Raw genomic sequence first — 22,510 nt, 5'->3', positions numbered from 1 at the left:
AGGAGAATTGCTTGAACCCAGGAGGCGGAGGTTGTGCTGAGATTGTGCCACTGCACGTCAGCCTGGTGACAGAGCAAGACTCCATCTCAAAAAAAAAAAAAAAGGAAAGAAAAGACAGATAAAGCCCTCTTGAAATTGCAATCTTAGAGAAAACAGGTCGTTAATGAGTATACTGTGCTTGAAACCATGTAACATGTAGACACAGTCACTTTCAGGGTTAAGACTTCCCTAAGAAACTAATATTTAGCTGAATTTTCATACAACTGTGGAGGAAAGTATGTTACCAACAGAAGAAAGAGCATGTTCCAAAAAGAGGAATTATGAGATCAGCATGGCTGAAACATGGTGAGCAAGGGGCCCAAGAGCAGGCCACAGCTGTGGGGAGGCAGGTCAGAGCTGCACAGAGGGGTGTGTAGGCCATGGCAAGATTGGTGGACTTAATTATTTTTTCCTTTTTTGAGACACAGTCTCATTCTATTGCCTAGCTGGAGTGCAGTGGCGCATTCTCAGCTTATTGCAACCTTTGCGTCCTGGGTTCAAGTGATTCTCCAGCCTCAGCCTCCGAAGTAGCTGGGATTACAGGCATGCACCACCATGCCCAGTTAATTTTTTGTATTTTTAGTAGAGATGGGGTTTTGCCATGTTGGCCAGGCTGATCTCAAACTCCTGACCTCAGGTGATTCACCTGCCTCAGCCTCCCAAAGTGCTGGGATTACAGGCATAAGCCATCATGCCTGGCTGAGTTTAACAGTTTTATCTGAAAGTTTATTGCCAGACACTGTGCTACATGGGAAACAATTTTGAACAAAACTGTCACCTACGTGAATTTTACAGTCTAGAAGGGGGAAAAAATAACAAACAGGTTGGGTACAGTGGCTCACACTTGTAATCCCAGCACTTTGGGAAGCCGCCAATGTGGGAGGATTGCTTGAGCCCAGGATTTCTAGACCAGCCTGGGCAACATAGTGAGATCCAGTCTCTAAAAAATAAAAAATAAAAATTAGATGGGTTGGTTGGTATGTGCTTGTGGTCCTAGCCACTCGGGAGGCTGAGGTGGGAGAATTGCTTGATCCCAGGAGGTCAAGGCTACAATCAGCTGTATTTGTGCCACTGCACTCCAGCTTTGACAACAGAGGGAGATCCTATCTGAAAAAAAAAAAAAAAAAAAAGGAAGAAAAAAGCATTAAGAAATGGTACATTGTGTATTTTACCACAATTTTTAAAAAGTGGGTCCAGGGCTGCCCCACCCCACTGGCAATGCTGACCGCCTTCTGGAAACTGCATATGCCTTACTCCCTCAGTGTGTAAATTCATGAACACTGATGGATAACAACAGAAACTGGTATTAAAACAGTAGGAATCCACAATTTTGCACAATAAGCTTTGGAAAATGTTTACTGTACTCTGCCTAAAGTTGGGACAAAACTGAACAAACAAGATGAATTTGGTGGCCAGGTGTGGTGGCTCACACCTGTAATCCCAGCACTTTGGGAGGCCAAAGCGAGTGGATCACCTGAGGTCAGGAGTTCAAGAGCAGCCTGACCAACATGGATAAACTGCCTGTCTACTAAAAATACAAATTAGCTGGGCATGGTGGCGCATGCCTGTAATCCCAGCTACTCAGGAGGCTGAGGCAGGAGAATCACTTCATCTTTGGAGGTGGAGGTTGCAGTGAGCCGAGATCTTGCCATTGCACTCCAGCCTGGGCAACAAGAGTAAAACTCCATCTCAGAAAAAAGAAAAAGAAAAAAAGGCTGGGTGCGGTGGCTAATGCTTCATGCCTATAATCCCAGCACTTTGGGAGGCCAAGGTGGGCAGATCATGAGGTCAGGCATTCAAGACCAGCCTGACCAATATGGTGAAACTCCTTCTCTACTAAAAATATAAAAATTAGCTGGGCATGGTGGCGCACGCCTATATTCCCAGCTACTTAGGAGGCTGAGGCAGGAGAATATCTTGAACCCAGGAGACAGAGGTTGCAGTAAGCCGAGATCACAACATTACACTCCAGTCTGGGCAACAGAGTGAGAGACTCTGTCTAAAAGAAAAAAAAAAAACGATGAATTTGGTGCTTTGAGAAGCTTGAAAACTGCTAAAGAACTCTATTCTCTGATAGGAGAAGTAATCAAAATTAATGAAGCTCTTGCAGAAAATATTGGACTTGTCAACAAATCTTATTAAGATGGTTGGCTGATCAATGTGACACTAAGCAACTCTTCAGAACCACTCAAACTAATGAGTAAAGAAGCATATAAAAACTAAGTAAGGGCTGGGTGAGGTGGCTCACGCCTGTAATCCCAGCACTTTGGGAGGCTGAGGCAGGTGGATCACCTTAGGTCAGGAGTTCGAGACCAGCCTGACCAATATGGTGAAACCCCGTCTCTCCTAAAAATACAAAAATTAGCCAGGCGTGGTGGCGTATGCCTGTAGTTCCAGCTACTCAGGAGGCTGAAACAGGAGAACTGCTGGAACCCAAGAAGGGAGGTTGCAATGAGCCAAGGTCGCACCACTGCACTCCAGCTTGGGCAACAGAACCAGACTCTGTCTCAAAACAAACAAACACTAAGTAAAATATATTGAGAAGTGAAAATGAAACCTCTAAATAAACTAGTATGAAAACAATTTTTTTTTTTTTTTTTGAGACAGAGTCTCGCTCTGTTGCCAGGCACCAGGCTGGAGTGCAGTGGCACAATCTCGGCTCACTGCAATCTCCGCCTCCCGGGTTCAAGCAATTCTCCTGCCTCAGCCTCCTGAGTAGCTGGGACTACAGGCGCACGCCACCACATCCAGCTAATTTTTGTATTTTTAGTAGAGACTGGGTTTCACCATGTTGACCAGGATAGTCTCGATCTCTTGACCTGGTGATCCACCTGCCTCGGCCTCCCAAAGTGCTGGGATTACAGGCTTGAGCCACCACACCCGGCCAGTATGCAACAATTTAATCTAGCATATTTAATTTATTTATTTATTCATTTTTTGAGACGAAGTCTCACTCTGTCACCCAGAGTGCTGGGATTATAGGCGTGAGCCACTGCGCCCAGCCACAGTTATTGTAAATTAGTGATAGAGTACTTAAAATTGCAACTTTTAGCAATAACAATGGGAAAAGAAACTGTTGGCAATACTGCTATTGAAAGAAAATACCCCTTAACTTTCTAATTTTTTTTTTGAGACAGAGTCTCCCTGTTGTCTCCCAGGCTGGAGTACAATGGCATGATCTCGGCCCACTGCAACCTCCACATCCTGTTCAATTGTGTTCAAGCAATTCTCTGGACTCAGCTTCCTGAGTATCTGGGATTACAGGTGCCTTCTACCACGCCTGGCTAATTTTTGTATTTTTAGTAGAGATGGGGTTTCATTATGTTGGCCAGGCTGGTTTTGAACTCCTGACCTCAGGCAATCTGCCCACCTCAGCCTCCCAAAGTGCTGGGATTACAGGTGTGAGCCACTGCGCCTAGCCAACTTTCTAATTATTACAGATAAACACAATATGCATCTTTTTCACAATACTCTATGATTTTTAGGCTAGGCTCTAGGCTCTAGGCTCTGGCTATAATATTCAAAGTTCATGACATTTTCCATGGTAAAAATTAGTTATAAAAATTCTATAATTTGGCTGGGGGCAGTGGCTCATGCCTGTAATCCCAACACTTTGTGAGGTTGAGGCAGGTGGATCCCTTGAGATCAGGAGTTTGAAACCAGCCTGGACAACATGGTGAAATCCTGTCTTTACTAAAAATACAAAAATTAGCCAAGTGTGGTGGTGGGCGCCTGTAACCCCAAGTACTTGGGAGGCTGAGTCAGGAGAATCACTTGAACCCGGGAGGTAGAGGCTGCAATGAGCCAAGATGGCAGGAACTGCACTCCAGCCTGGGCAACAGAGCCAGACTCTGCCTCAAAAAAATATACGTATATTTAATGATCTTTCTGTTACCAATAACTGGGAGTGAAGACAAGTTTTTGTCAGTTGTACAGTGTCAGGTGAAAAAGAATACTATCTTGGCTGGGCGAAGTGGCTCAGGCCTGTAATCCTTTAAGATTACACTTTGGGAGGCCGAGGTAGGGGGATCACATGAAGTCAGAAGTTGGAGACCAGCCTGGTCAATAGGGTGAAACCCCATCTCTACTAAAAATACAAAAAATTAGCTGGAAATCCCTTGAACCCAGGAGGCAGAGGTTACAGTGAGCTGAGATCTTGCCACTGCACTCCAGCATGGGCGGCAGCAAGACTCTTTCTCAAAAAAAAAAAAAAAAAGGAAAAAAAAGCTGGGTGTGGTGGCTCACGCCTGTAATCCCAGCACTTTAGGAGACTGAGGCAGGCAGATCATGAGTTCAGGAGTTTGAGACCATCCTGGCCAACATGGTGAAACCCCATCTCTACTAAAATACAAAAATTAGCTGGGTGTGGTGGCGGGTGCCTGTAATCCCAGCTACTCAGGACGCTGAGGCACGAGAATTGCTTAAACCTGGGAGGCAGAGGATGCAGTGACCCCAGATTGCACCACTGCATTCCAGCCTGGGTGACAGAGCAAGACTCCATCTCGGAAAAAAAAAAGAAAGAAAAACAATACTATTTTAATTCTGTTTTATACTCCATTTGCTGGTGCTGTTTTTTTTGTTTTGTTTTGTTTTTGTTTGTTTTAATCAGTGAAACAACAGCTTTGCAGCAAAATAAGAAACAATCATTCAACTTTTTTTTTTTTTTTTGAGACAGGGTCTCTGTCACATAGTTTGAGACTCTGTCACCTAGTTTGTAGTACAGTGGCACAATCATGACTTGCTGTAGCCTTAACCTCCCAGGCTCAAGAAATCCTCCCACCTCAGCCTCCAAGGAAGCTGAGACCACCGGAACACACCACCACATCCAGCTAATTTTTAATTATTTTTCTGTAAAGACAAGGTCTCACTATATTGCCCAGGCTGTTCCAGAACACCTAGGCTCAAGCGATCCTCACTTCAGCCTCTCAACATGTTGGGATTACAGGCGTGAGCCACCTGCTCCCAGCTCATTTTCTAAGACAATTTTTTTTTTTTTAAGACGGAGTTTCGCTTTTGTTGCCCAGGCTGGGTGCAATGGTGAGATCTTGGCTCACCACAACCTCCACCTCCTGAGTTCAAGTGATTCTCCTGCCTCAGTCTACTGAGTAGCTGGAATTACAGGCATGCGCCACCATGCCTGGCTAATTTTGTATTTTTAGTAGAGATGGGGTTTCACCATGTTGGTCAGGCTGGTCTCGAACTCCTGACCTCAGGTGATCCGCCCACCTTGGCCTCCCAAAGTGTTGGGATTAGAGGTGTGAGCCCCCACGTCCAGCCAAAGAATTATTTAGAAAGGAAATTTTCCCATATTTCTCACCACAGGTGCAAGTTAAATTCCATGTGTCAATCAATTAGAAAGAGGCTGTTTACTTAGGGTATTGGATTCCAGCTCCTCAACTCAATTAGTCAAATATTCTTCAGACATCCACATAGATATTTATAGTAGAGAGCAAATGTAATTATCCTTCCCTGGAGAAGTTCCTAAATAGTAATGTTTCTTAGCAACAGTGGACATTACCGACCCTCACAAAAGCAGAGCATGAGAAAGGCAAGAAAAGTGTTTGATTCTGGATTAAGTGCTCATGAAACATCCATCTGTGGTCTCATACATTGAGTTCTTGTCCCCAGAGCAACATATGTTTGGAGTCTTCCCTTTTACAGGAGCTTTTGTATCAAACTCATTACTTCCAAAGTCTATCCATATTTTTTCTTTAAAAAAAAATTTAGTTATCCAAATAACTCAAAACTGTAACAGTATAAAAAGGCATACAATGAGAAAAAAAGATTTAATCTCTCCTCTACAGAACTTGGTCTCACTTCCTGGATTTAACAATATTATCAGTTTCTGGAATTTTACATTAATACATGTGCATATCTGTATATACATCCTAGGTCCTATATCTGTATGTGTATGTATGTCTAGAAGAGTATTCATTTCATTTTTGCTTTGACTATAAACATTAGATATTTTTAGCTTTTATGTAAAAATGCCATTTAAAATCTATTTCCATATTCTAAACAATATCTGTTTTCCTGTTAAGATGATTTTTTTTCTTTGAGAGGGAATCTTGCTCTGTCACAGGCTGGAGTGCAGTGGCACGATCTCAGCTCACTGCAACGTCCGCCTCCCAGGTTCAAGCAATTGCCCTGCCTCAGCCTCCCTAGTAGCTGGGACTACAGGTGCATGCCACCATGCCCAGCTAATTTCTTGTATTTAGTAGAGATGGGGTTTCACCATGTTGGTCAGGATGGTCTCGAACTCCTGACCTCGTAATCTGCCTGCCTTGGCCTCCCAAAGTGCTGGAATTACAGGCCTAAGCCACCGCACCCAGCCAAGATGATTTTTAAACAATTTGTTTCTATTTTAGCAATTTAACAAGGCTTCAGTTGAGATGAGATCAGATTGTGATGCAACTTAGAAATGAATGCTTTTCCCTGATGGCCAGTGATTTTCCTTTTACTCTGTAGTTTCATTCTCCCTGAGGTGCTGATGAGCGCCTGAGGAAAGATCTAGAAACCTCATTGTATAAGATGAGACCACCTCCAACTTTTTTAGGGATACTCTTCCCAGTTTTCACTGGCTGGTCACACTTCCTGACAAGATGTATCCTGGAGCACATGAATAGCACCTTGTTGTTGTTTAAATTTAACAATGAACAGATATTTCCATTCTACCATGTTCATATAGATGGATCTCACTCTTCTTAACAATTATATCTATTTTGCTTAGAAAGGCTTTTCCCTTTCTAAAATTATAAAAGTGTTGTCCATGTTATCTTCTAGTTCTTTTTATTTTTAATATATTTTATTATTTTTTGAGATGGAGTTTTGTTCTTGTTGCCCAGGCTGGAGTGCAGTGGTACGATCTTGGCTCACCACAACCTCCGCCTCCTGGTTTCAAGCGATTCTCCTGCCTCAGCCTCCTGAGTAGCTGGGACTACTAGCATTCGCTACCACGCCAGCTAATTTTGTATTTTTAGTGGAGACAATGTTTCTCCATGTTGGTCAGGCTGGTCTCAAACTCCCAACCTCAGGTGATCCGCCTGTCTCAGCCTCCCAAAGTTCTGGAATTACAGGCGTGAGCCAACGCGCCAGGCCTTAGTTCTTTTAATAATTTAATCACCAGACTTAATATATGAGGTAGGATATAAGTGGCTCTGATAATTCACTTTATTACTCTGGTCCTTAGTGTCCTCAGCTGAAGAACAGGAAGAGTTAGATTAGATGGCTACAGTGACCCTTCTGGCTGGGCATGCTGACTGGGAAAATATTTCATGACCTCATCTGTGAAGGCACCAATTACATAGTAACACAAGACAACACTTTCACATAGTATCTTTACTTCCTCATTCCCTGATGAGCGCAGTGAATAGAGACTGAAAGCCTGCAGAATGCACTGAGGTGGAGTTCAGTGCTCTAGGATAGCTGGACTGAACCTGGCCATATGCTACAGGATTTGTCTGGTTCCTCTCTCAATGATTAATTTTCTATTCCTCATCATTTCCTACCAAGAAAGAGAATTATTCTGGATAGGCTACTTGTGCCCATTTTCAAGAATGACCTATCCTTCCAATTCATATGATGCTGTGTTTGTTACTGTTTGTCCTCTCAGTATGGCTCCCTCTCCTAAGTGTTTTTTTTTTTTTTTTTTTTTGAGATGGAGTCTCACTCTATTGCCCAGGCTGGAGTGCAGTGGCACCATCTCGGTTCACTACAACCTCCACCTCCTGGGTTTAAGCAATTGTCCTGTCTCAGCCTCCCAAGTAGCTGGAATTACAGGCGCCCGCCACCATGCCTGGCTAATTTAATACATTTTTAGTAGAGACAGGTTTTCACCATGTTAGACAGGCTGGTCTTGAACTCCTGACCTCAAGTGATTCTGCCACCTTGGCCTCCCAAAGTGCTGAGATTACAGACATGAACCACCAAGCCCAGCCTTGAGTCTTTTTTTTTTTTCATTTTATTTATTTAGTTTTAGTATTTAGAGACAGGGTCTCACTCTATCTCTCAGGCTAAAGTGAAGTGGCACCATCTCAGCTCACTGCAGCTTCAATCTCCCAGGTTCAAGTCATCCTCCCACCTCACCCACCCTAGTAGCTGTGACTACAGACATGTGTCCAATGCCCTGCTAGTTTTGTTAATTTTTTTTAGAGACAAAGTCTCCCTATGTTGCCCAGGCTGGTCTCAAACTCCTGAGCTCAAGCAATCCACCCACCTCGGCCTCCTAAAGTGCTGGGATTAGGCCAGGTATGGTGGCTCACACCTGTAATCCCAGCACTTTGGGAGGCCGAGGTGGGTGGACCACGAGGTCAGGAGTTCAAGACCAGCTTGGCTAACAAGGTGAAACCCTGTCTCTACAAAACAAAACAAGAAAAGAAAATTAAGGAACCACTGGAGCAAAGGATCAGGATCCCTTGTGCCTACTATAAGCCAGAATCAGTTTTAGTTCTTTCTCCACCTTGATCTAGTGTTGGGGCCTTGGGCACTTCCTTTCCCTTTTCTAGGATTTAAATGTCACACTTTTGCTACAATCCTTTTTTGTACTTCACCCAGTTTTTTTACTGTTATTTATTTATGTGATACAAAATCTCGCTCTGTTGCTCAGGCTGGAGTACAGTGGCATGATCTCAGCTCACTGCAACATCCGCCTCCCGGGTACAAGTGATCCTCCTACCTCACGCTCCCAAGTAGCTAGAATTATAGGCACCTGCCACCATGCCCGGCTAAATATTTTTGTATTTTTAGTAGAGACGGGGTTTCGCCATTTTGGCCAGGCTGGTCTCTAACTCCTGACCTCAAGTGATCCTCCTGCCTTGGCCTCCCAAAGTGCTGGGATTACAGGCATGAACCACTGCACCCAGCCCACCCAGTTTTAAATGTAGAACAAAACCAGAGTGCTTTCCTTAGGTACTTATAAATGAGTTACTCTATCATGTTATACACAGGAAGCATCCCTGATTTGCTTCTGTTCTCTGTCTTGCTACTTTGTGGGGGTAACAGTCTTAAGACTTCCAGAACAAGTTTCCAAACAGATACATAGTTGACCTGTGTGTGGGATGTCCAGGTTGAAAGCTAGCAGACAGTACAGTGCTTCTATGCAGACAGCTGGGGATTAATTTTTAGGCCACACAAAGGCATCAATTTTTGTAAATCACGAGCAGTCCACCCCATGGCATTTGAATAAGTTGATTTCAACTTGTTTAAAATAAAAAATAAACACACAGACAAATGCAAACAGGTGCAGATACACAGTCATCAGCTCATCATTTTCTAGGAAACAGGTAGTTCTAGAGAGGTATTCACCTAAGGAGAACTGTATATTTGTTCTCTTCTGTTTATAGGGCAAGGGCCATGGTTTCATCTAAATGTAAATCACTAATCGGTGGGGCACAGGGTTTTATAAACTACAAACCATAACTGAAATTAAGAATGATGCTGTGATTCACAATAACACAGCTCCCACTGAAACTAAGGCAGCAAGAAGAGCAGCAGATACTATAGTATTTCTAACTCCTAAGGATACAGTCAGTGTCTCTATAGACAGCACAGGCAGCAATTCATTTGGGACTCAAGGATGTTGCTGACTCACTTCAGGCAGTGAGGTGAGAAACCTAGCAGAGCTACCTGCCCTGAGGCAGCATGGTTACCAGGTGGGGGATGAGTCCTTCACAAAAGGCATCATGGGATCAGAGCATTGTCATATAGAGGTGGGTCCCACTACCCAGCTCAGTACGCTCCATATCTCTTCAGGACTAACCCTATATACCCATCCTCTCATCTGAAACTCTGTAAGGAACCTCACCACTGGAAACCAGGCTAGGGTCAGAAAGTTCATGTTCATCATTCACCAGTGCCCTCTGCTGATACCTTAAACATGAGGCACTCACATGTCTTGGCCACAGTCTCTAAAGAATCCAAAATAGATTGGCTTCTTGAACTGAGATGTTCCTCTGACTTTTCCACAGATGTCTGCAACTAAGAAACTCAAAATTATGAAAGAATTCACAACCTGTTGCCTTATTTTAGTATCTTAGAGAATTGTCATTTAACAATAAATTGAAAGCCAGTACAAAATAAATATTAAACTTTTAAAAATATAAGACATTCTAATTCCTTAAAAAGTAGCTGTACTTACCCTGTGAATGCTTTCTCTAACATGAGAAACAAAGTTGTATAGAGTCTCACTAGAATAGGGGGGAAAAAAGAAAACAAATCTTTGTGAAATATTGAAGTGATAAGTTACAGAAATCATTCCATGAATATGGCAGACCTCTACCTAGCATAGCATCAAAACATTGCTTGAGTAGATTTGGAGACTTGACCCTAAGAGACCTTAGTGCCAAGCAGGGGAAAAAAAAGAGAGAGAGGGAGAACACAGACTTCCTATGACCACTGCTAAGGCAAATAACTTTTTTCTTTTTAAAGTCCATATTTACATATTTATGTATAAATATTAATATGAAAATATTAATTTCTAATGAAAAATAAGCTATTACAGTTATTCCTCAACTATACATCCTGCTCTTAAAAAGACTCAGACACAGGCCAGATGCGGTGGCTCATTCCTATAATCCCAGCACTTTGGGAGGTTAAGGCCCGTGGATCACCTGAGGTCAGGAGTTTGAGACCAGCCTGGCAACATGGTGAAACCCCATCTCTACTAAAACTACAAAAATATTAGCCAGGCATGGGGGCACGTGCCTGTGATCCCAGCTACGAGGGAGACTGAGGCACCAGAATTGCTTGAACCCAGATGGTGGAGGTTGCATTGAGCTGAGATCGCACCGCTATACTCCAGCCTGGGCAACAGAGCAAGTTTCCGTCAAAATTAAAAAAAAAAAAGAGGGCCGGACTCGGTGGCTCACACCTGTAATCCTAGCACTTTGGGAAGCTGAGGTGGGCAGATCACGAGGTCAGGAGTTCTAGACTAGCCTGACCAACATGGTGAAACCCCATCTCTATTAAAAATAAAAAATTAGCCAGGTGTGGTGGCGCATGCCCGTAATCCTAGCTACTCAGGAGGCTGAGACAGGAGAATAGCTTGAACTGGGAGGTGGAGGTTACAGTTCATGCCAAGATCATGCCACTGCACTCCAGTCTGAGTGACAGAGAGAGACACTGTCTCAAAAAAAAAAGAATTCATACATTATATGATGAGAACTCAAGGACATGAAGAGAAAATCAACAGATATTGGAGCATAGTTGAGGTGAAGGGTGGAGGAGGGAGAGGATCAGAAAAAAATTAACGATTGGGTACTACGCTTAGTACCTGAGTGATGAAATAATCTGTAGAACAAACCTCTGTGACAAGAGTTTACCTGTGTAACAAACCTGCACATATACCCTTGAACCTAAAATAAAAGTTAAAAAAAAATTCACAGAAAATTTTAAATGTAAAAATTAAGGCCGGGTGCAGTGGCTCATGTCTGTAATCCAGCACTTTGGGTGGCTGAGGTAGGTGGATCACAAGGTCAAGAGATCGAGACCATCCTGGCCAGCATGGTGAAACCTGTCTCTACTAAAAATACAAAAATTAGCTGGGTGTGGTGGTGCATGCCTATAGTCCCAGCTACTTGGGAGGCTGAGGCAGGAGAATCGCTTGAACCCAGGAGGCAGAGGTTGCAGTAAACCAAGATTGCACCACTGCACTTCAGCCTGGCAATAGAGTGAGCTCCATATCAAAAAAAAATTTTTTAAAGAAAATTTCGGGGCCGGGCGCAGTGGCTCACACCTGTAATCCCAGCACTTTGGGAGGCCGAGGCGGGTAGATCACCTGAGGTCAGGAGTTCGAGACCAGCCTGACCAACATGGTAAAACCCCGTCTCTATTAAAAAAAAAAAAAAAATTTCATGCATTCTATTCTTTTTTATTGTTGTTGTTGTTTTGGTTATGTTCTTTTGTTTGTTTGAGACAGAGTTTCATTCTTGTCACCCAGGCTGTAGTGCAATGGCACAATCTCTGCTCCCTGCAACCTCCGCCTCCCGGGTTCAAACAATTCTCCTCTCCTGTCTCAGCCTCCTGACTAGCTGGTATTACAGGCACCCACCACCGTGCCTGGCCTCATTCTATTCTAGACTCTAAAATAAATACTATTGTCTAACTTCCTAATCCTGATGATATGAAAATAAACAAATCAAGGGGCAGATGTTTAGGAAAAGTAAGTGTAACATTACTTGAATATTACATATCTCTTAGAAATCCTCTAGTTTTTATTTTTCAGAGAGAAGAAAATTGTGATAGACTCATGCAAATTTACCAAAATCACACTGACAAGAAAGCAAATAAAGAATAACTAGGAGGCAGGGTATGGTGGCTCATGCCTGTAATCCCAGCACTTTGGGAAGGTGGGACGGGAGGACTGCTTGAGCCCAGGAGTTCAAGACCAGCCTGAACAACATAATGAGACACAACCTCTTAAAAAAAAAAAAAAGAAAGAAAATTGGTCAGGTGCAGTGGCTCATGCCTGTAATCCCAACACTTTCAGAGGCCGAAGCAGGTGGATCACCTGAGGTCAGGAGTGCAAGACAGACCAGTCTGACCAACATGGTGAAACTCGTCTCTACTAAAAATACAAAAATTAGCAGGGCATGGTGGTGCATGCCTGTAATCCCAGCTACTTGGGAGGCTGAGGCAGGAGAATTACTTGAACCCAGAAGGCGGAGGTTGCAGTGAGCCAAAATCGCACCACTGCACTCCAGCCTGGATGATAGAGCAAGACTCCATCTCAAAAAAAAACAAAAAACAAAAATTAACAAAAACAAACAAACAAAAAACAATTAGGTGGGCATGGTAGTGTGTGCCTCTGGTCCTAGCTACTTGGGAAGCTAAGGTGGGAAGATTGCTTGAGCCCAGGAGGTTGAGGCAGTGAGTGTGACTGCACCAATGCACTCCCGCCTAGGCATAAGACCCTGTCTCTTAAAAAATAATAATAATAGGCTGGGCATGGTGGCTCACACTTGTAATCCCAGCATTTTGAGAGGCCACGGCAGGCAAATCACCTGAGGTCAGGAGTTTGTGACCAGCCTGGCCAAAATGGTGAAACCCGTTTCTACTAAAAATACAAAAATTAGCTGGAAATCACTTGAACCCAAGAGGTGGAGGCACAGTAAGTCGAGATCATGCCATTGCATTCCAGCAACAAGAGTGAAACTCCATCTTAGAATTAAAAAAAAAAAAAAAAAAAAAAGGCCAGGCATGGTGGCTCACGCCTGTAATCCCAACACTTTCAGACCCCAAGGCAAGTGGATCACCTGAGGTTAGGAGTTTGAGACCAGCCTGACCAACATGGAGAAACCCCGTCTCTACTAAAAATACAAAATTAGCAGCTGGGCGCGGTGGCTCATGCCTGTAATCCCAGCACTTTGGGAGGCTGAGGCGGGTAGATTACCTGAGGTCAGGAGTTCGAGACCAGTCTGACCAACATGGTGAAACCCTGTCTCAAAAAAAACAAAAATACAAAATTAGCTGGGTGTGGTGGTGCGTGTGTAATCTCAGCTACTCAGGAAGCTGAGGCAGGAGAATCCCTTGAACCCGGGAGGTGGATGTTGTGGTGTGCCTAGATCACGCCATTGCACTCCAGCCTGGGCAACAAGAATGAAACTCCATCTCAAAAAATAAATACATAAATAATAATAATAATAATAATAATAGCCAGGCGTGGTGGCTCACGCATGTAATCCCAGCATTTTGGGAGGCTCAGGTGGGTGGATCACCTGAGATCAGGAGTTTGTGACCAGCCTGGCCAACATGGTAAAACCCCATCTCTACTAAAAATACAAAAATTAGCTGGGCGTGGTGGTGGTTGCCTGTAATCCCAGCTACTTGGAAGGCAAGGGCAGGAGAATTGCTTGAACGCAGGATGCAGAGGTTGCAGCGAGCCAAGACAGTGCCATTGCACTCCAGCATGGGCAACAAGAGCGAAAAGCCATCTCACCAAAAAAAAAAAATAATAGGCTGGGCACGGTGGCTCATGCCTGTAATCCCAGCACTTTGGGAGACCAAGGTGGGCGGATCACGAGTTCAGGAGATCAAGACCATCCTGTCCAATATGGTGATACCCTGTCTCTACTAAAATACAAGAAACTAGCTGGGCATGGTGGTGGACACTTGTAGTCCCAGCTACTTGGGAGGCTGAGGTAGGAGAATCGTTTGAACCCAGGAGACAGTGGTTGCAGTGAGCCAAGATCACACCATTGCACTCCAGCCTGGAAACAGAGTGAGACTCTGTCTCAAAAAAAATAATAATAATAATAACTACTAGTAGTAGCAGTAGTATTAGATGAACTTTAAAGGCAAGAGTGCTATGAAATGGTTAATTTATGTGTCAATTTGACTCATCTAAGCAATGCCCAGATAGTCGGTATGTTTGTGAGAGTGTTTGCATAAGAGATTAGCATTTAGGCTGGGCACAGTGGCTCAACCTATTGGAAGGCTGACATTGGAGGATCACTTGAGGTCAGAAGTTCAAGAGCAGCCTGGATAACATAGTGAGACCCTGTCTCTACAAAAAGTAAAAAATTAGCCAGGCATGGTGGCACATGCCTATGGTCCCATATACTAGAAAGGCTGAGTCGGGAGGATCACTTGAGCTCAAGAGGTTGAAGCTGCAGTGAGCCATGCAGAGTGCATGATAGAGCCACAGCACTCCAGGCTGGGTGATAGAATGAGACTCTGTCCCAAAAAATAAAAAATGGAGATTAGCATTTTAATTGGTAGACTGAGTAGATGATTGCCTCACCTGTGTGGGTGGGCATCATCCACTCTTTTGAAGGTCCAAATAGAACAAAAAGGCAAAGGCAGTGCAAATTCACTCTTCTTCATCTGGGACATCCAACTTCTCCTGTTCTTGGACATCAGAGCTCCTGGTTCTCAGGCCTTTGGAGTCAGACTGAATTGCACCACTCTCTTTCCTGGTTCTCTAGCTTACAGATGGCAGACTTTGGAACTTCTTAGCCTCCATGATCTCATGAACAATTCTTAAAATAAATCAATCTATAGTCTGGGTATGGTGGCTCACGCCTGTAATCCCAGCACTCTGGGAGGCAGAGGCGGGTAGATCACGAGGTCAAGAGACCGAGACCATCCTGGCCAACAGGGTGAAACATCATCTCTACTAAAAATATAAAAATTAGCTGGGCATGGTGGCGTGCACCTGTAGTCCCAGCTACTTGGAAAGCTGAGGCAGGAGAATCGCTTGAACCTGGGAGGTGGAGGTTGCAGTGAGCTGAGATTGTGCCACTGCACTCCAGCCTGGTGACACAGCAAGACTCCATCTAAAAAAAAAAAAAAAAAATCAGTCTATAAATCTCTTGATCTCTCTCTCTCTCTCTCTGTGTGTGTGTGTGTGTGTGTGTGTGTGTGTGTGTGTGTGTGTGTAAGTCCTAGAGTTTGGTTTCTCTGGAGAACTCTAATACATGCTATTATGCTAAAATTGAATTAGATTACTGACACTCTATGTCCTATTTTGCTCAGAAAAAAATGAGTTGTCTCATCCACTTGAAAGGTTTACATACCTGTCACATTTGTCTTTTGCCCTTTTCTTTTTCTCCTCAAACTGTTCCAAGAGGCTTTTTGATTTTCCAACTGACAAAGGAGGAGGAAATAAACCTCCATCTTTTGTATCTCCTTCAAATAGCTGGGGTTTTGTCTGGTACTTTGCAAAAATGCTAGGTTCACCCTGTTAAATAAATGAAAAAAATATATAGCATTTCACACATAAAAATATTTATAGTATTCACTATTTTCTGTGCAATGCAGAATCACATTTAAGTGCAAACCATATTGCTGTAACGTAACATAGCAAGTAGTATTTCCATTTTATTTTTGTATATACCAGAAAATTATATTTAAAATAAAGCAACTGTTTTTATTAATATAGTTTCTGCCTTACCAGCCCAGAGAGATTTTAAATGTCAGCTAAAATAGCTTAGAATCAATTGCATAAATTTAAAGGCAAGAACAGAGAACCATTTATGCTATCTCTGAGACGATGTGTTAAAAGTTTTCATAATGATAAGTTTAACTCAAACTGCTATTGCTCAGCTGCTAGTGAACTAAACTCATATTGATAATTTTGACGTGGACTGGAAAGTGGGCAGGCTGACACATGGTGAGCCACTTTCTGCATTCTTAGGCTTTTGCCCTTTTCTTTTTCTCCTCAAACTGTTCCAAGAGGCCTTTTAATTTTCCAACTGACAAAGGAGGAGGAAATAAACCTCCATCTTTTTTTTTTTTTTTTTTTTTTTTTTTTTTTTTTTTTTTTTGAGACGGAGTTTCGCTCTTGATACCCAGGCTGGAGCGCAATGGCGCGATCTCGGCTCACCGCAATCTCCGCTTCCTGGGTTCAGGCAATTCTCCTGCCTCAGCCTCCTGAGTAGCTGGGATTACAGGCACGCGCCACTGTGCCCAGCTAATTTTTTGTATTAGTAGAGACGGGGTTTCACCATGTTGACCAGGATGGTCTCGATCTCTTGACCTCGTGATCCACCCGCCTCGGCCTCCCAAAGTGCTGGGATTACAGGCTTGAGCCACCGCGCCCGGCCAACCTCCATCTTTTGTATCTCCTCCAAATAGCTGGGGTTTTGTCTGGTATAAAAACATTCAGGGAGGTCATTTATTCCTTCATATCAATAGATACCAATTTTTGTACTGAAATACTTATCTCAGAGCATACTTCACTAACTTAAAGCACCAACTTAATCTTATTTGTTAAATCCCTATTTGATGCATGTAAGTCTGTATATAAAACTTGAGCCCAGGCCTGTTGCAGTGTCTCATACCTGTAATCCCAGCATTTTGGGAGGCTGAGGCGGGCGGATCACCTGAGGTTGGGAGTTCGAGACCAGCCTGACCAACATGAAGAAACCCCATCTCTATTAAAAATAAAAAATTAGCCAGGTGTAGTAGCACATGCCTGTAATCCCAGCTACTCAGGAGGCTGAGGCAGGAGAATTGCTTGAACCTGGGAGGCAGATGTTGCAGTGAGCCGAGATTACACCATTGCACTCCAGCCTGGGCAACAAGAACAAAACTCCATCTCAAACCCCACTCCCCACCAAAAAAACAAATGTAAGCCCAGGAGTTCTAGACCAGCCTGGGCAACGTGACGAAACTCCATCCCTACAAAAAATGTAAAAATTAGCTGGGTGTGGCCGGGCACCATGGTTCACACCTGTAATCCCAGCACTTTGGAAGGCCAGGGCCGATGGATCACTTGAGGTCAGGAATTAGAGACCAGCCTGACCAACACAGTGAAACCCCGTCTCTACTAAAAATACAAAGATGAGCCGGGCATGGGGGCAGGCACCTGTAATCCTAGCTAGCTACTCAGGAAGCTGAGGCACAGGAATCTCTTGAACCCAGGAGGCAGAGGTTATAGTGAGCTGAGATTGCACCACTGCACTCCAGCCTGGGCGACAGAGTGAGACTCTGTCTCTGTCTCAAAAAGACCCAAAAACCCAAAAAACTGCATCTAGTTATGGGTGCCCCCAAAATCAAAATGTTTTTGACTGACACGAAAAGACAGGTTGATCTCAAAAATTCAGGCTGGGCATGGTGGCTCATGCCTGTAATCCCAACACTTTGGGCAGCTGAGGAGGGTGGATGACCTGAGGTCAGGAGTTCAAGACCAGCCTGGCCAACATGGTGAAACCCTGTCTCTATTAAAAATACAAAAATTAGCCAGGTGTGGTGGTGCACGCCTGTAATCCGAGCTACTGGGGAGGCTGAGGCAGGAGAATTGCTTGAACCCGAAAGGCGGAGGTTGCAGTGAGCCGAGATCATGCCACTGGACCCCAGCCCAGGTGACAGAGCAAGACCTCATCTTGGGGGAAAAAAAAGGAAAAGAAAAGTTAATCTCAAAAAAATCAAGGATTCAAGAGACTCTGTTCCTCATTTTGGCCTTTACTCATTAACCTAGGCCTCAGAATCCTCATCTCCTTCTTCTTCAAGGACATAATGTAGTGTAGTTAGCTAAAGTATACAAAATACATGAAGTTTCTTATTTAAAAAAAGTTCAGCTGGGGGCGGTGGCTCATGCCTGTAATCCTAGCACTTTGGGAGGCTGAGGCGGGTGGATCATGAGGTCAGAAGTTTGAGACCAGCCTGGCCAAGATGGTGAAACCCAGTCTCTACTAAAAATACAAAAATTAGCCAGGTGTAGTGGTGGGTGCCTATAATCCCAGCTACTCAGGAGGCTGAGGCAGGAGAATCACTTGAACCCAGAAGGCAGAGGTTGAAGTGAGCTGAGATTGCTCCACTGCACTCTAGCCTGGGCAACAGAGTAAGACTCCATCCTAAAAAAAAAAAAGTCCATCTAAAATAAAATTTATGTTTTTTTATTTCTATTTTATGAAAACTATTTTTACTTATAAAATTCTCTATCTATGGAATTTTGTTCTGGAAGCTCAGAAAAAAAAAAAGAAAGAAATTCTTACAAACAATAGTATGACTAGCCTTAGGAAATGTCATACAATATTTGCCTCTCCCTTGAGGTGGGAGAATCACCTGAGCTGAGATGTCAAGGCTGCCGTGAGCTGTGATAGCACCACTGTAGTCCAGCCCAGGCAACAGAGTGAGACCCCATCTCAAAAAAAAAAAATATATATATATATATATATATAAAATAATCACTTGACCACCCCTAGGGAGAGGCAAATAGATAGATTGATAGATATAGATAGATAGATATAAAATATATATATTAAAAAACTAGCCGGGCATGGTGGCGTGTGCCTGTAGTCCCAGCTATTCAGGAGGCTGAGGCTGGAGGATCTCTTGAGTCCAGGAGTTCTGGGCTGTAGTGCGCTATGCCGATCAGGTGTCTGCACTAAGTTCGGCATCCATATGGTGACCTCCCAGGAGCAGGGGACCACCAGGTTGCCTAAGGAGAGGTGAACCGCCCCAGGTGGGAAATAGCAGGTCAAAATTCCCGTGCTGATCAGTAGTGGGATTGCACCTGTGACTAGCCAGTGCACTCCAGCCTGGGCAACATAGCAAGACTCTGTCTCTTAAAAAAAAAAAAATAACTAGCCTTAGAAATATATATATATATATATGTATATATACACACACACACACACACACACACACATATGTTTGTGTGTGTATATGTGTGTATATATATATATATTTGCCTCTCCATAGGAGTGGTCAAATGATTGACACTATTTTATGTTGCTTTGTAATAGAAGAAACTGCAGGCTGGGTGTGGTGGAATCACACCTGTAATCCTAGTACTTTGGGAGGCCAAGGTGGGCAGATCACCTGAGGTCAGGAGTTTGAGACCAGCCTGGCCAACACGGTGAAACCCCATCTCAAAAAAAAAAAAAAAGAAGAAACTGCAAATATAAATGTTTTCATTTCAGACTATCAAGTCAAATGAGTCACTAATCAAGCACAAATCCCTTTAGGAGAGTAATCCTTACTCATGTACAATTCTAAAATATATTCCAACACAATAAGTAATTTTTTTAAGGCTGGAGAATAAATGTTGGGTTTTTTTTTGTTTGTTTGGTTGGTTTGGTTTTCTTGAGATGGTGTCTCACTCTGTCGCCCAGACTGGAGTAAACTGGCAGAATTACGGCTCACTACAGCCTTGACTTCCTGGGCTCAAGCAATCCTGCCTCAGCTACCACACTCAGTTAATTTTTGTACTTTTTGTAGAGATGGGGTTTTGTCATGTTGCCCAGGCTGGTCTCAAACTCCTGGGCTCAAGGGATTCACCCACATCAGCCTCCCAAAGTACTGGGATTACAGGTGTCTCAGCCACCATACCAGACCAGAATAAGTATTCTTTTTTTTTTTTTTTTTCTTTTAGACGGAGTCTTGCTCTGTCCCCAGGCTGGCATGCAGTGGCGTGATCTCAGCTCACTGCAACCTCCACCTCCCGAGTTCAAGTAATTCCCCTGCCTCAGCCTCCTCAGTGCTGGGATTACAGGTGTGCACCACCACACCTGGCTAATTTTTTGTATTTTAGTAGAGATGGGATTTCACCATGTTGGCCAGGATGGTCTCGATCTCCTGACCTCGTGATCTGCCCACCGTGGCCTCCCGAAGTGCTAGGATTACAGGCGTGAGCCACCATGCCCGGCCGGAATAAGTATCCTTTATAGTTTATCTTCATAATGACTGTGAAATGTGTGCAGAGCAATTCTGGAAATGAAACTCACCTCCAGAGAATTCTGTTGTGATTGTTTTGAATGTCTCAAGTAAGCACCAAAGTCCAAGGGTGCTGAAAGGGTTTCAGAATTTTCTGGACAGAACTGAGATCCAAAGAGGAACTGGGAATCACTGACACTGGAATAATCAGCTTGATTTTTATTCCAGTTGGATGGCTTCATGTTCCTGAAATTAAGCAAAAAAAGTATATCAAATGGATAAATATCCTGAACAAATGAAATCACAGTTCACGGCTGTCCATTTCAGAATATTCTGGGCAGAGTGTTAGCTTGTTCTGACTTTCAAGTCCCCTATACATTGCTAGTACTACCTACAAAGAAACACAAGAAAATTCTGAATACCACACATTTTTATTACAATCTAAGAACAACCAGATGGAAACTCAAACAGAAAGGACTGACACCATTATTCCTTATATAACAGCATTGTAAGCTATAACATCATTTTGGAAATTACAGTTCATAAAATTATAGAGAGAAGAGATTAAGAGAATGTTATAATTTTATTTTATTGTTTTGAGACAGAGTCCTACTATGTTGCCCAGGCTGGAGTGCAGTGGCGTGATCTCAGTTCACTGCAAACTCCACCTCCCAGGTTCAAGTGATTCTCCTGCCTCAGCCTCCTGAGTTGCTGGGACTAAAGGTACATGCTACCTCACTGGCTAATTTTTGTATTTTTAGTAGAGATGGGGTTTTACCATGTTGGCCAGGCTGGTCTTGAACTCCTGACCTCAGGTGATCTGCCCACCTCTGCCTCCCAAAGTGCTAGGATTACAGGCGTGAGCCACCTGCACTGGGCCAAAAATGTTATCTATTTATTTATTTTTTTTGAGACAGAGTCTTGCTCTGTTGCCCAGGCTGGTGTGCAGTGGTGCAACCTCCGCCTCCCGGGTTCAATCAGTTCTCCTGCCTCAGCCTCCCAAGTAGCTGGGACTAAAGGTATATGCTACCATACCTGGCTAAGTTGTGTATCTTTAGTAGAGACGGGGTTTCACCATGTGGGCCAGGCTGGTCTCAAACTCCTGACCTCAGGTGATCTGCCCACCTCGGCCTCCCAAAGTGCTGGGATTACAGTCATAAGCCGTCGCACCCGGCCAAGAATGTCATCTTTTTAAAACATCAATCTGTTCATCATTAAAATAGATAAATAAAATAAGGTACATGCATTAACTGATTCAGCAGCCAGAAGCATTAAGTTAGATTTAAATATAATCACGTGAGATTTTGAAACTTCTCAGAAACATAGTTTTGAGTAAAATAAAAGGTAAACATTGAATGAACTCTATTACAGATCATTTATGTAAATTTTTAAACCCAAATTATATACATCAAACAATTATGTAACTGAGTGTATAGAAGGTAATTGGAGGGTACATATTAATTCTAGAGTGTGTGCCTACAGGGAAGGAACAGAGCAGGACTGAAGGCAGAGAAAGAGCCATAACAAAACAATCACAGATTGGCTTTGTTTTGGACTGAATGTTTGTGTCTCTCGAAAATTAATACGTTGATATGATGGTATTTGGAGATGGGCCCTTTAGGAGGTAATCAGGGTTAGATGAAGTCATGAAGGTAGGGCTCTTATGATAGGATTGGTGTTCCTATAAAAAGGAACACCAGAAGCCGGGCTCAGTGGCTCACACCTGTAATCTTAGCACTTTGGGAGGCCAAGGCGGGCAGATTGCCTGAGCTCAGGAGCTCAAGACCAGCCTGGGTAACACAGTGAAATCCTGTCTCTACTAAAACACACTCACACACACACACACACTTAGTCAGGCATGGCAGCGTGTGCCTGTAGTCCCAGCTACTTGGGAAGCTGAGGCGGGAGAACTTCTTGAACCCAGGAGGCGGAGGTTGCAGTGAGCTGAGATCGCACCACTGCACTCCAGCCTGGGTGACACAGTGAGACTCCATCTCCAAAAAATAAAAAGGAGGACCCCAGAGAGGTAGCTTTTTCATGCTGCTCCTCAGCCATCCACCCACCCTCATGTGAAGACACAGGAAGAAAAGGGCTGTCTGCAAGCCAGGAAAATACTTCACCAGAAACCAATTATGTTAGCACACTGATCCGTGACTTCCAGCCTCCACCCAGTCTCTGGTACTTTGTTATAGCAATTTAGGCAGACTAATATAGGCCTCATCCATTCTAATGAATATGATCAACTTAGATCTGGGCATAGGAAGATCTTTTTTATTCTTTGAGACAGAGTCTTGCTTTGTTGCCAGGCTGGAGTGCAGTGGCATTATCTCAGCTCACTGCAACTTCTACCTCCCAGGTTCAACCGAGTTCCCTG

The 22,510-nt window shown here is 43.6% G+C and overlaps 1 protein-coding gene across 1 annotated transcript in view; it reads right to left on the bottom strand.

Annotated features, from left to right (window-relative positions):
• The window catches only part of IHO1 (interactor of HORMAD1 1), a 32,585-nt gene that overhangs the window by 3,623 nt on the left and 6,452 nt on the right, over nt 1-22,510 (bottom strand). Inside the window, exons 2-5 of the mRNA XM_012467716.1 lie at nt 20,208-20,382; nt 15,552-15,715; nt 10,175-10,223; nt 9,927-10,014 (exon numbers count right to left, since the gene is read on the bottom strand). Coding sequence (XP_012323139.1) covers nt 9,927-10,014; nt 10,175-10,223; nt 15,552-15,715; nt 20,208-20,382 — 476 coding nt within the window. The remainder of the gene's footprint in view (nt 1-9,926; nt 10,015-10,174; nt 10,224-15,551; nt 15,716-20,207; nt 20,383-22,510) is intronic.

This window comes from Aotus nancymaae, unplaced genomic scaffold (assembly GCF_030222135.1).
Source record: "Aotus nancymaae isolate 86718 unplaced genomic scaffold, 86718_ANA_hifiasm-v0.15.2.pri h1tg000067l, whole genome shotgun sequence".
NCBI lineage: Eukaryota > Metazoa > Chordata > Mammalia > Primates > Aotidae > Aotus > Aotus nancymaae.
Note: the sequence above shows the minus strand (reverse complement) of the source record. Positions and strands in the feature narration are given on the sequence as shown.